Source organism: Jaculus jaculus, chromosome 7, assembly GCF_020740685.1.
Source record: "Jaculus jaculus isolate mJacJac1 chromosome 7, mJacJac1.mat.Y.cur, whole genome shotgun sequence".
Taxonomy (NCBI): Eukaryota; Metazoa; Chordata; class Mammalia; order Rodentia; family Dipodidae; genus Jaculus; species Jaculus jaculus.
Window position 1 is genome coordinate 22509384 of NC_059108.1, and position 13638 is coordinate 22523021.

Sequence of the window (13638 nt, forward strand, 5' to 3'; positions counted from 1 at the left end):
TAATATAAAAAGTCCTACATTACGTCGCAACTGCATAAAGGGGAAACAGACGAAAAGGCACCACTTGTAATAAAGTGTGCAATTGCCTCCTTGGAAGCGTTTGGCACTGGAAGAAGCAGTGAGGTAGCCAGGCGCTGGGCACTCACCTGAAGGCGACGCAGGGCAGGGCCAGCAGCTGTGCGGCGAGCGGAGGCCGTCATGTCCCCAGAATGGTTCACAACGCCCGGAAAAGTTCCGAAAATGCAAGCAAGCCTTGATGTGCATGCGTGACTAGGAAATTCAGCAGTAGTTAAACCTATGGGAAAAAAAAAAGCACTTTGCATATAGATGTGAAATGGTTTCGTTCCAGAAGCAGGTCATTGTGAACGGATTTTGCCACGACGGTACGGGGAGACGTTCTAAGCCTGTGGATGGACAATAACGGGGGGACCGGCCCTCCAATGACAGAACTAGTATCCCAGGTGCTAAGAACCCCAAATCCTGCTAAATTCCCAGTCTCCCCAGTAGGGGGCAGAGCCTCCTCACCGAAGATGACTGGTTGCACCCCCCCCCCCCCCACACACACACGAGAGGAGGGTTCTTCCTCTTGGTAGAGGTGACAAGCATCTGGGGTTCAATCTCTTTCCTTCGAACCAACTTGCAACTCAAGGATTTTTTTCCACTTTAGAGGTTAGGAACGGGAGGTTTTTCGAGGTGGAATGACTTGTCTAAGATCACAAAGCTAACCTTAAGAGTCCAAGAACAAGCCTTTCCTCACATTGGCTGTACCTGTGGCCTCGAGAAAGTTATTAAACCCTTCCATTTATAAAAATATTTTATTTGCAAGGAGCAGGGAGAGAATGAATACGGGCACCCCAGGGCTTCTAGGTGTTGCAAGTTAACTCCTGATGTATGCGCCACTTTCCGCATCTGGCTTTTCCCCGGGCACTAGGGAATTCGTTAGGCTTTGCAGGCAAGTTCCCCCAGTGCTTAACTCTGCCTTTGAAAAACTGGAGGGCAAGTTTGGCACTGTGAGCTCCTTTACACTTTCACCATTCGGACTGTTGTTATTGTCATGAGAGCACTCAGTGAAATTTCATTACTTTAATTTTAGGAACCTATGAACCCTGAGCCCTGGAGACCATGGATAAATTTGACCTGATTAAAGTCATTGGGGAAGGTGCCTTTGGAAAAGCGTACTTGGCTAGAGAGAAATCAGAAAGCAAGCACTGTGTCATAAAAGAGGTCAATTTTACAAAGGTAAAGTGAAGGACAAGTTTTTGTTATTTTTTGAGTGGCACATTTGGCTGGTCTTTAATCTAGTCTGAAATAAAATCTTTTTACAATTATAAATTTTGTGATTCAGTTGACTTGTTTTTTCTTTTCTTTTCTTTTCTTTTTTTCCCCCCCCACATTTCTTTCTTTCCAAAATCCAATCCAGGAACATTGCATTGTTGATTTTCATTCTCATTCTCCCTTCCTTCTCTCTCTCCCTCCTTCTCTTCCTCTCTCCCTGTTTCTCTCTCTCTCCTCTCTCCCCCGGAAGTGAACCCAGGACCTCTTCCTATTCTGCACAGGTGCCTCTGTACCACTGAGCTACACCCCTATCCACTTGCCTTAGTTTTCTTTTTTTCCTTTCCTTTTCTCTCACCTGTGGTTTTGCTTGTCTGTGTGTCCTATGCATATGTCTATGACCTTGCCTGCCGTGATCGGAATGGAATATCTGGTGTCTGGCTCCATCACTTCCCTTGTTCTTTGAGCTGGAATTGGAGTCTCTTACTGATTCCAAAGCAGGGTTGGGTTTTGTGTGTGCGTGCATGCGTGCGTGTGTGTGTGAGCTCCAGGGATTCCTGGGCCTTTGCTCTTCCGTGGGACTGCGGTTGCAGATCCCAGTGCATAGCTGGTCTGATCTCAAACTCAGGATCCTCCTGCCTCTGCCTGGGGTTCCATGTGTGCACCACTATACCCAATTAGTGCTCATTTTAATCTTGTTTTTTTTGCATGGATATACTGTACATGTGTGTACGTGTGCTCCTTTGAGTGTGGGCTCATAAGTGTGCAGGTACACATGTGTGCACATATGTGTATATTTGTGATGGGGACTCTCATTGAATCTGGGGCTTACTGATTTAGCTAGACTAGCCAGCCAGCAAGCTCTAGGCATCTGCTGGTCTCTGCCTTGCCAGAGCTGGGATGACAGGCATGCACTGCCATGCCCACCTCTTGGTGCTGGGCATTCAAACTCAGGTCTTCGTTCTTGTATGCTAAATCATCTCTCCTATTTCATACACACACACACACACACACACACGCACACACACACACATAATTAGTTATGTACACAGTGTGTATACAGCCATGTTGGTACCATCGTTAGCCTCCTGCCTGTCTTCCTCCCTCTGCCCGGACCCTCCTCATTGGGGAATGTGGGTAGTGCATTGTGGGGGTAGCCATCAGTTATGGGGAGGAGGCAATGTGTTTGTGCATAATGATCCAACATGTGGCTCTAACAATCTTTCTGCCCCTCTTCCACGAATTTTCCTGAGCCATGTTGGGTTCATTTTACGTCTACTTCAGGGATGAGGTCTTGGAAGCCTCTGTGTCTCAGGATGTCTGGTTCTGGAGGAGCTGAATGTTCTCTGTGTCTGTCTCCTTCACTCTTGTGCTGGTACCAGGTTCACCAAGAAGGCAGCACTCTTGCTCATTTCCCCAATTACTCTTGGTTTCAGCTGGGACCCTGTTGAGGTGCTAATTCTCTTCTCTGGATCTGGGTCCGTCTTTCCTTCCTGGAGGTGTGGCGTGGTGACTGCAAGTCCTTTTTTATTTTTATAAATATTATTTATTTATTGATTGATTGATTGATTCTCTCTCTCTCTCTGTGTGTGTGTGTGTGTGTGTGTGTGTGTGTGTATGTTTTCAAGGTAGGGTCTCTCTCTAGCCCATGCTGACTTGGAATTCACTATGGAGTCTCAGGGTGGCCTCCACTGCATTCAAAGTCCAGATACATGTGCCACTTTGTGCATCTGGTTGTACATGGGTACTGGGGAATTGAACTAGGATCGTTAGGTTCTGCAGGCAGGCATTTTAGTCACTGAGCCATCTCTCCAGCCCATCCTATTTTCTTTTCTTTTTCTTTTTCTTTTTTTTAAATGAGAGACAGAGGAAGGGGGAAAGAATTGACATGCTAGGGCTTTTAGCAACTGAAATCAAATTCCAGATGTGTGCGCCACCTCGTGTGCATGCTTGACCTAGCTTACATGGGTTCTGGGGAGTCAAACCTAGGTTCTTAGGCTTTGCAGGCAAGCACCTTAACTGCTAAGGCATCTCTCCATTCCTATTTTCTTTTCTTTCTTTTTCTCTTTCTTTCTTTTCTTTTTTAGTTTTTTGAGGTAGGGTCTCGCTCTAGTCTAGGCTGACCTGGAATTCACTGTGGAGTCTCAGGGTGGCCTCGAAGTCATGGTGATCCTCCTACCTCTGTCTCCTGAGTGCTGGGATTAAAGGCCACCATGCCCAGCTCCTATTTTATTTTCTTAATAGCATTTCCTTAAGTCCAGTTGGCTTTTCATAGCCATGGGGAGTTCTGAATCCACATACTTAACCAGCTGTAGGTGGATCCCCTACCCTGACCCCCACACAAAGTAGGGTCTCGCTCTAGCTCAGGGTGACCTGGAATTCACTATGTAGTCTCAGGGTGGTCTTGAACTCACAGGGATCCTCCCTCCTACCTCTGCCTCCTGAGTGCTGAGATTAAAGGCGTGCACCAACACGCCCAGCTCCAGTTTGCCTCTAAGGCATGCACCTTAGCCTCTAAGCCATCTCTCCAGCCCTATGAAGACATTTTTAAGATTGAAAACATGTCAATAGAGACTGAGGAGCTGGCTCAATGGTTAAAGGTGCTTGCTTGCAAAGCCTGCCTTTCAATTCACCAGTACCTATATAAAGCCAGCTGCACAACATGAAACATAAACTTGGAGTTTGTAGTAGCAAGAGGCCCTGGTGTGCCCATCTATCTCACTCTCTCAAATAAATAAATAAAAATATTTTTAAAAGCTAGGTATGGCCTGGCATGGTGGTGCATGCCTTTTAATCCCAGCACTTGGGAGGCAGAGGTAAGAGGATCACTGTGAGTTCAAGACCACCCTGAGACTATATAGTGAATTCCAGGTCAGTCCTGGGCTAGAGTGAGACCCTTTCTGTCAAACCCATCTCAATTTTTTTAAAAACCATATAACTAGTGTTTGCAGATAAAAGGGGTTAATTCAGCCGGGTGTGGTGGCGCACACCTTTAATCCCAGCACTTGGGAGGCAGAAGTAGGAGGATCACCATGAGTTCAAGGCCAGCCTGAGACTACATAGAGAATTCCAGGTCAGCCTGAGCTAGAGTGAAACCCTACCTCGAAAAACAAACAAATAAAAAAAAAAAAAAGTGCGGGAAGGAATTACCATGGGATATATTTTATAATCATGGAAAATGTTAATAAAAATTAAAAAATAAAAAATAAATAAATAAATAAATAAATATTTTAAAAAAGTGCGGTGCAGGGGTGTGTGATTAATTAGCATTTTGTAAAACAAATCCATACAAATAAAAACCCCTAAGTGAAGAAATCATACAAAAAAATTCAGTCTTATTAGTTGTATCAGTGACTCTTCTCACTGCTGTGACAAAGACCCGACAAAAGCAGCTTGAAGAAGGAAGCGTTTGCTTCGCCTTACAGTTTGAGAGGATCCAGTCTGTCAGAGTGGAGAGCCACAGAGGCAGGAGCATGAAGCAGCTAGTCACACTGTATGTACAGCCAGAAAGCAGAGCCATGAATGCCAATGCCCACCTAGCTTCCTCCTCTTCACCAGTCAGGATCCCAGTCTATGGAACGGTGCCGCTTGCATTCAGGCTGGTTGTCCCTCCTCAATTAACTTCATCTGGGTTTGATTCCCCAGTACTCACATAAAGACAGATGTACAAGGTGGCACATGTGTCTGGAGTTCGTATGCTGTGGCTAGAGGCCCTGGCAAGCCCCTTTTTCTCTCTGTCACATAAATAAATAAAACAACAACATCTTGGCACTGCCAGGCACACGGTGCATGCCTTTAATCCCAGCACTCGGGTGGCCGAAATAGGAGGATTGCTGTGAGTTCGAAGTCAGCTTGAAACTACAGAGTGAATTCCAGGTCAGCCTGAGGTTGAGACCTTATCCCGAAAAACTAAAAACAAAAACAAACAATAACGAAAACATCTTGGCTTTGGTGTCTCAATGGTAGAGTGTGCTTAAAGTAGGCAAGCCCTCACCAAAAAAAGCAGGGGGAGAAAGGAAGGAGGAGGGGGAAAGAAGGGAGGGAGTAATCCAGTACTCAGAAGGCTGTGGTAAAAGGATTGCAAGTTTTAGGAAAGCCTGAGCTAAATAGAGTGACCCTCCCCCAACCCCAAAAATAGACTAGGAAAGAAAATGTAGAGATGGGTGCAGGCAATGGCACTAAAACACTTAAAAAGTTTTCTTGGTTGATAAATAGAACAATAGAATACAAATTTAAAATGAAATCACAAGAGACTATTTTTCTCTTGTTTTTGTTTTGAGATAAAACCTGCTTGTAGCCCAGGGTGGCCTCAGGTTTCCCATTCCCCTGCCTCAGGTTCCCAAGTTCTAGGACTATAGACATGTGTTACCATGAGTGATTTATTATTATTTTTAACTGAAAAATGTAGATTTATTTTTATTTTTTATTTTTATTAACATTTTCCATGATTATAAAAAAATATCCCATGGTAATTCCTTCCCTCCCCCGACACTTAAAATGTAGAATTTTATTAGTCTGATTTATGTAGTGTATATTGACCATTTTCTTTTTATGTTCTTTTAAAGAATGTTTTTGTTATTTTTATTTTGAGATGAGAGAGAGAGAGAATGGGTGCACCAGGGCCTCCAGCCACTGCAACCGAACTCCAGACAGATGTGACACCTTCTGTATCTATCTGGTTTACATGGGTATGTGGGTACTGGGGAATTGAACCTGAGTCCTTTGCCTTTACAGGCAAGTGCTTTAACAGCTAAGGCATCTCTCCTTTGATACTGAAGTTACTAAAATAACTTCCAGATGATGAGCACAAACCCAGCCTCTAGTTATTGTTTGTTATTTGTCTTTCATTTTTTAAAATATGTTTAATTTTTATTTATTTGAGAGCATGAGGCAGAAGAATGGGTGTGCTAGGGCCTCCAGCCACTGCAAATGAACTCCAGATGCATGCACCACCTTGTGCATCTGGCCTATGTGGATCCTGGGGAGTCGAACAATAAGAACAAAGAAAAAGAAAAAGAAAAAGCTGTGACATTTGGGGAATTGCAGAAGGAATGAATAGGAAGCATGTCCCTTAGAGAAAGTCACCTTTCCAAGATTATGTCCTCTTACGATGTACCCATCCATTTAGATGTCCATCCGAGAGAAAGAAGCTTCAGAAAAAGAAGTGATTCTTCTGGCTAAGATGAAACATCCCAACATTGTAACCTTCTTCAGTTCCTTTCAAGGTTAGATTTTTCTAATATCATTCAAGTATTCCCATAAAGTCTAGACACGTTTGACCTATAGAACAGATGCATTCCGGAGAACTGTGTACAGACTCATTTTGTAAATGCCTCCATTTTTCTATTTACTTACGTTATAATCTGAGATCGTGTCTTTGTTTCTATCTAGTGAGTTTTGTTTGTTTGTTTTTTGTTGTTATCTAGATGGGAATCTCATGTAGCCTGAGCTCTTCTTGAATTTGTTATGTGGTCACAGATGACCTGGAACTCCTGATCCTTCTGCCTCCACCTCCCAAGTGCTGGAATTAAAGTTTTGTACACAGTTCTTCAATTAAATTTTTGTTCCTTTCCTAATTCTTACTCTACCAAATAGCTACTGGTTGCTATGATTAGCTCTGAAGCAGTAATTCAAATCTCAGTGGCCTACAACAATCTCTATCTCTACCTCCCTCCCTCCCTCCCTCCCTCCTTCCCTCCCTCCCTCCCTCCCTCTCTCTCTCTCTCTCTCTCTTTCTATCTTTATCTCTCTCTCTCTCTCTCTCTATCTATCTATCTATCTATCTATCTATCTATCTATACATAGTCTGATCCATGATCCATTTCTCACTCTCATTACATGGTGGGCTGGAGGTTGAAGTCACTTCTACCCAAAGAAATAGCCCAGTCATGGAGCACACTGTTTTTTAAGCTAGAAAATAAATTGAGAGAGAGAGAGAGAGAGAGACAGCCCACCACACAATAATGCTCAGGTGGATGTACATTTTGTAATGGAGACACTGCCTACATGTGGTCCAAAATGTTCTGTGACACCAGGTGAGCCTATATCATGGTCTCATAGAGAGGCATCTTCTGAGAGAGAGGAAGAGAGAGAGAGACACACACACAGAGAGAGAGGCAGCCAATAGCCAAACAAACCACCAAAGCAGAGTGGAAGAACTCTGAACAATTCCTCTTCTGGGCACATTTGAATATGCCAATTCTGCCTCCACCCAACATTCTATTCTAAAGGATTAGAAAATAAGATGAGATGGACCAGCAAGATGACTCAGCAAGAGCACTTGAGCCTGTGAGGCCTGATTCACCCTTGGTTTGATTCCCCAGCATCCAGGTACAGCTGGGTGTGGTCACACACACTTGTAACCCCAATCCCATGGAGAGCAGAGAATTGCTGGGGTTCACTGGTCAGCCAGCCTGACCAGAAATGGCAGCTCCAAAGTCAGTGAGAGACTGCTTCAAGGAAATCCAAGGATGAACGGTGTCATTCTCCACTGGCCTCCACGTGTGTGTACACAGGGAACATGCATGTGCGTGCACACACATATGTGACACATGCTATACACACCCACAATAATAGGATGAGAGCAGTTTGGTCATAGATCATTCATTCACTGAGTGTTTATGGACTGCTTAGCTATCACGAGTTACCAGGACTATAACAATGAACAAAATAGACAGAAGTCTCTGGACATAGTCCCATTACAGTGTGAAGAGACAGAAAGATAAAGAACTGTATCTTGAGTGTTTGTGAGGACAAGAAGCCCATAGTCACTATGGGAGAGAGGCTTCCTCAACCCAGCCTCTAGTACTGGCCTGTGTAGTTCATGGGCTGGAGAGATGGCTTAGCAGTTAAGCGCTTGCCTGTGAAGCCTAAGGACCCCGTTTCGAGGCTCTATTCCACAGGACCCACATAAGCCAGATGCACAAGGGGGCACACGCGTCTGGAGTTTGTTTGCAGTGGCTGGAGGCCCTGGCGCGCCCATTCTCTCTCTCTCTCTCTCTCTCTCTTTCTCTCTCTCTCTCTGCCTCTTTCTCTGTCTGTCTGTTGCTCTCAAGTAAATAAAAAAATAAAAAAAATAAGGTGTCAACATTTAAATACTTAGTGAAAGAGATATCTTCAAGCTTCATCAGGTGGATGAAAATCAGCAAGTATGTTAATAAATACACCTGCTTTTTCTTTTCTGTTCCCCCCACCCCAGGGGGAGGTGATTTGAGGCAGAATTTTACTTTAGCCCAGGTTAACCTAGAATTCACTCTGTATCCCAGGCTGGCCTCGAATTCACGGTGTTCCTTCCACCTCAGCCTCCTGAGTGCTGGAATTCCAAGAGTGAGTCACCATGCCCAGCAAATACCATTTCTTGACTTTTTTTTTTTTTTTTTTCCGAGGTAGGGTCTCACTCTGGTCCAGGCTGACCTGGAATTAACTCTATCATCTCAGGGTGGCCTTGAACTCATGGCAATCCTCCTACTTTTGCCTCCCGAGTGCTGGGATTAAAGGCGTGCGCCACCACGCCCGGCTGACTTTTTTTTTCTTTTGCATGCATATGTGTAGTGTGTATGGTGTGGTGTGCGTGCGTGTGTGGGTGTGTGTATATACGCTTGTGTATGCACATGTAGTGGCCAGATGAGACCATCAGGTGTCCACCTCTGTCACTTACCCACATGGAAGCCCCTGTGATTCTCCAGTTTCCTCTTCCCACCAAATTGGGGTCACGGACACGCATGACCACACCCAGCTGGTTTGTGAGTACTGGGCAACTGGACAGAGGGCAAACCAGGCCTGCTCATGCTTGGGCAGTTCTTACCTGCTGAGCCATCTCCTCGGCCCCCTTTGAGCTTTTCTTTCTTTCTTTGTTCGTTTTTCGAGTAAGGTCTCGCTCTAGCTCAGGCTGACCTGGAATTTACTATGTAGTCTCAGGTTGGCCTCGAACTTACAGGGATCCTCCTACTTCTGCCTCCCAAGTGCTGGGATTAAAGGTGTGCGCCACCACACCCGGCTTACTAAATTTTTTAAAAAATTAATTTATTTGACAGAGAAAGAATGAGTGAGAAAGAGGCAGATAGAGAGAATGGGCTCACCAGGACCTCCAGCCGCTACAAACAAACTCCAGACGCATGTGCCACCTTGTGCATCTGGCTTACGTGGGTCCTGGAGAATCATACCTGGGTCCTTTGGCTTTGTAGACAAACGCCTTAACCGCTAAGCCATCTCTCCAGCCCCCAATTCATTATTTTTTTTAAATTATTTTATTTATTTATATGAGAGAGAAAGAGACAGAGAGAGAGAGAATGGGCATGCCAGGGCTTCCAGCCACTGCATACAAATTCCAGATGCATGTGCCCCCTTGTGCATCTGGCTTACGTGGGTCCTGGGGAATTGAACCTGGGTCCTTAGGCTTCACAGGCAAGCGCTTAACCGCTAAGCCATCTCTCCAGCACCCTTTTGAGCTTTTTATACTGGGCAGGCCTAGTGTTCCTTGCTGGCTCAAACCATTTAAAACAGTTCTACAGTGCTGCAGTCAGGTTTGCATTGCTGGTAGAAATCACCCAGCCCAGAGCAACTTCTGGGAAAAAGAGATTGATTTTGGCTTACTGGCTCGAGGGGAAGCTCCACAATGGCAGGGTAAACAATGGCATGAGCAGAGGGTGGTCATCAACCCCTGGCCAACATAAGGTGGACAATAGCACCAGGAGAGTGTGCCAAACACTGGCAAGGGGACACTGGCTATAACACCAACAACACACTGCCTCCAGGAGGCTTTGATTTCCAGTTGCCATCAGCTGGGGAGACTAGCATTCAGAACACCTAAATTTATGGGGGTCATCTGAATCAAACCACCACATGTAGTCAGGGATGATAGTTCACACCTATAAACTCAACCCTTGGGAGGCAAAGGCTGGAGGATGGCTGTCCTGGTCTTGGTCCACATAGTAAGCTCCAGGGCTTCATAGCAAGTCCTTTTCTCAATCCCCCCATAAATAAACAAAAAATTATTTCTTTTTGCATGCTTTTTTTTTTTCCATGACTGTTTTTTTTTTGTTGTTGTTGTTTGTTTGTTTTGTTTTTTCCATGACTGGATATTTAAAGGAAATGTTGAGAATCTTGTGAGATCTTCTTGAGGCTGGAGCAATACACATGGTTAAGACACAGTTGGACTGAAGAAGTGTGTGTGTGTGTGTGTGTGTGTGTGTGTGTTAGTTATTGGGGATGGAACCCAGGGTTTGGCACATGCTAGCCACAGTGCTGTACCTGTGAGCTGCACCCTGATTTCTGAATAACGTTTAAATGCAGCACTGAATAAAGTGCCCCACATTTCTGTCCTTTGGTTCCTAACAATACCATAAAGCCATCTTTCATACCTCATTTTTTGTTATTATTATTATTTTTTTAAATTTTTATTTATTTATTTATTTGAGAGCGACAGACACAGAGAGAAAGACAGATAGAGGGAGAGAGAGAATGGGCGCGCCAGGGCTTCCAGTCTCTGCAAACGAACTCCAGACGCGTGTGCCCCCTTGTGCATCTGGCTAACGTGGGACCTGGGGAACTGAGCCTCGAACCGGGGTCCTTAGGCTTCACAGGCAAGCGCTTAACCGCTAAGCCATCTCTCCAGCCCCATTTTTTGTTATTATTGTGAGTCCATCTAAACCTCACTCATCCTTGAGACAAGCAACTGTTCACATCATTGCAAATTTAAGTTGTTTTCCTTCTGATAGGAAGTTGGGAATCAGAGATGTGATTCAGCTTTGTATATGTGAGGCTTTGGGTGTGGTCTCTAGCACCACAGCATATCTTACACCCCTTGGTCCTCCACGTGTAGCAGAGAGTAGCTGCTCAGTCAGTCCATATTTGCTGAATGAGCAAATGGCCTGGATGACTTCCATAGATGAGTGTGTCTTTTCTAAAATTATTTTTATTCATTTATTTGAGGAAGAGAGACAGAGACAGAGTAAAAGGGGCAGAGAGAGAGAGAGAAAAAGAGAGAGAGAGAGAATGAGTATGGGTGTGCCAGGGCTTCCTGCCACTGCAAATGAACTCCAGATGCATGTGCCACTTTGCACATCTGACTGTACGTGGGTACTGGGGAATTGAACCTGGGCCATCAGGCTTTGCAAGCAAGCTCTTCTAACCACCCAAGTCAGTCTTTATACCATGTGAGGTGGACTTTTGAGGTCAGTATAAATAGCCTCTGCTGCATTTGTTTATATTTAATGTTTAAACTTATGATGCTTTTTATTGTTAGTTTCAAGCTGAGCACCCATGGGAAAATTAGAGTTATTGAGATGCCCGTAAGTATGCTTGGCAGATTGGTGGTATTTAAAACACCAGGTTTTCCCAAAGCCTCAGGGGCCCTTGTTGCTGAACCTTGCTGTGAGAGACTATAAATGGGTTGGGGTTGTTGACCCTAAACCAGCTCATCTGTAGCTACAAGAATCATTTCCCTAATATTTGTCTGTGGAAAGATGGAGGTCTTTTTTTTTTAATATTAGTTACTTTTCTCCATGCTAACACAAATGCCTGACAGAAGCAATGTAAGGAAGAAGGGTGCATTTCAACTTACAGTTCACGAGGATGCAGTCCCTCGTGTCTCAGAAGGAGCTTGGCGGCAGGAGCATGACGTGGCTGGTCACACTGCATCCACAGTCGGGAAGCAGAGGGTAATGAATGCTGGTGGTCAGGTAGCTTTCTTCTTTTACATGGTGCAGGACCCCTGCCCATGGCACCACCTACATTTAGGGTGGGTCTTCCCACTTCAATTTAACTTAATCTAGAAAAATCCCTCACAGACATGCCCAGAGATTGGTCTCCATGGCAATTTCACACTTATCAAGTTGACAAATCAGAGTAGCCATCACCAATGGATTTGACCCCCAAATAGGAAAATAAGGAGAATGGAGTAATATTTTCCTAAGGCAAAATTAATTACATTTGCATTCCACTAGTAAATATGCATTAACTGTCTCTTATGTGCTAAGCATATTTGAGATCTACATGGTAAACAAATTAGACAGAAATCCCTACATGGTTGTATTTGCTTTCTTTTTTATTATTTTTATTTTTTGTTGTTGTTTCTTTTTTTTTATTTTTTAAATTTTTATTAACATTTTCCATGATTATAAAAAAATATCCCATGGTAATTCCCTCCCTCCCCGCCCCCTGCTTTCTATGGCTGCAAAACAGATAATTTTATATATATATATTTATATATATATATATATATATATATATATATATATATATATACACACATTTATTTTAGTTATTTGTTCATTTGAGAGAGAAAGAGAAAGAAGGAGATAGACAGCGAGAATGGAGAGAGATAATAAGCACTCCAGGGCCTCCAGCCACTGCAAATGAACTCTAGATGCATGCACCACTTTGTGCATCTGGCTTATGTGGGTCCTGGGGAACCGCTAAGCCATCTTTCCAGCCCACAGATGGTCATATATTTAATGGCTTAAAACAATGTTCAGGTCTCTCTTTGCCTCCCTCCTTCCCTCCCACTCCTATCCCACTTGTAATCCCAGAACTCAGGAGACAGAGGATCTCGAATTTGAGGTCATCCTGGGCTATAGTGAGGCCCTGTCTCAAAAAGCAAAAAAACAAAAACAAACAAACCACCCACAATTACTATATCTTTCAGTTCTAAAAGCAATATATCCCTGAAAATATCTGATCTCTAGCTATTAGGGGGTCTCATGAAATGTCCTCTTCCAAATGTTCCTGGATCTCCGTTCTGACTTTTATTCAGTCTGTTCTTGCCCACCCTAGAGCATACAGACGTCAGCCTCGATGCAGCACTTCTCATTCCTTGCTGAGTGACTCCCCTGCTGGCCGTTGGCCCTCTCATGCTGATTCCCAGCATACCATTCCTTTCTTCTCATGTGTACTCAACAAGAGTTGGTTGATGAATGAATGGATCTAAATGGATGTACTGCCTGAAAGAAGCAGTAGTCAAAGGTGAAGCTGTCACATTACTGGTGACCCCCTACAGTAGAGAATCTAGTGACTCAGAAGGCTGAGCAGGTTGGTTAGTAGTTCTGTTGTAGTCAAGAACAACATGGTCAAATAAAATGCTGGACAAGTTTCCAAACAGATTCAGAAAGGACCTATTCATTCACTCTGGGCACCAGGAATGAATTAAAGTAGTGTTTTTGCAGAAGATGTCTGCTCTTTTGTAGGAATATGCTAATAATAGTTAACATTTATTGAATTCTCATTATGCATAGATATTGTTCCAAGTGACTTATGTTGATGAACTCATTTAATTTCACCAACAACCCTGAAATGAAATTTCTATGTTATTATTTCCATTTCACAGGTGAGATGAGAAGGCATTGAGAAATTAAAGTAACTTTAGCCATA

The 13638-nt window shown here is 43.9% G+C and overlaps 1 protein-coding gene across 1 annotated transcript in view; it reads left to right on the plus strand.

The window, feature by feature from the left end:
- Nek5 (NIMA related kinase 5) overlaps positions 1-13638 on the plus strand; it is a 68968-nt gene that overhangs the window by 1138 nt on the left and 54192 nt on the right. Inside the window, exons 2-3 of the mRNA XM_045154834.1 lie at positions 1094-1239; positions 6401-6497. Coding sequence (XP_045010769.1) covers positions 1123-1239; positions 6401-6497 — 214 coding nt within the window. The 5' untranslated portion in view covers positions 1094-1122. The remainder of the gene's footprint in view (positions 1-1093; positions 1240-6400; positions 6498-13638) is intronic.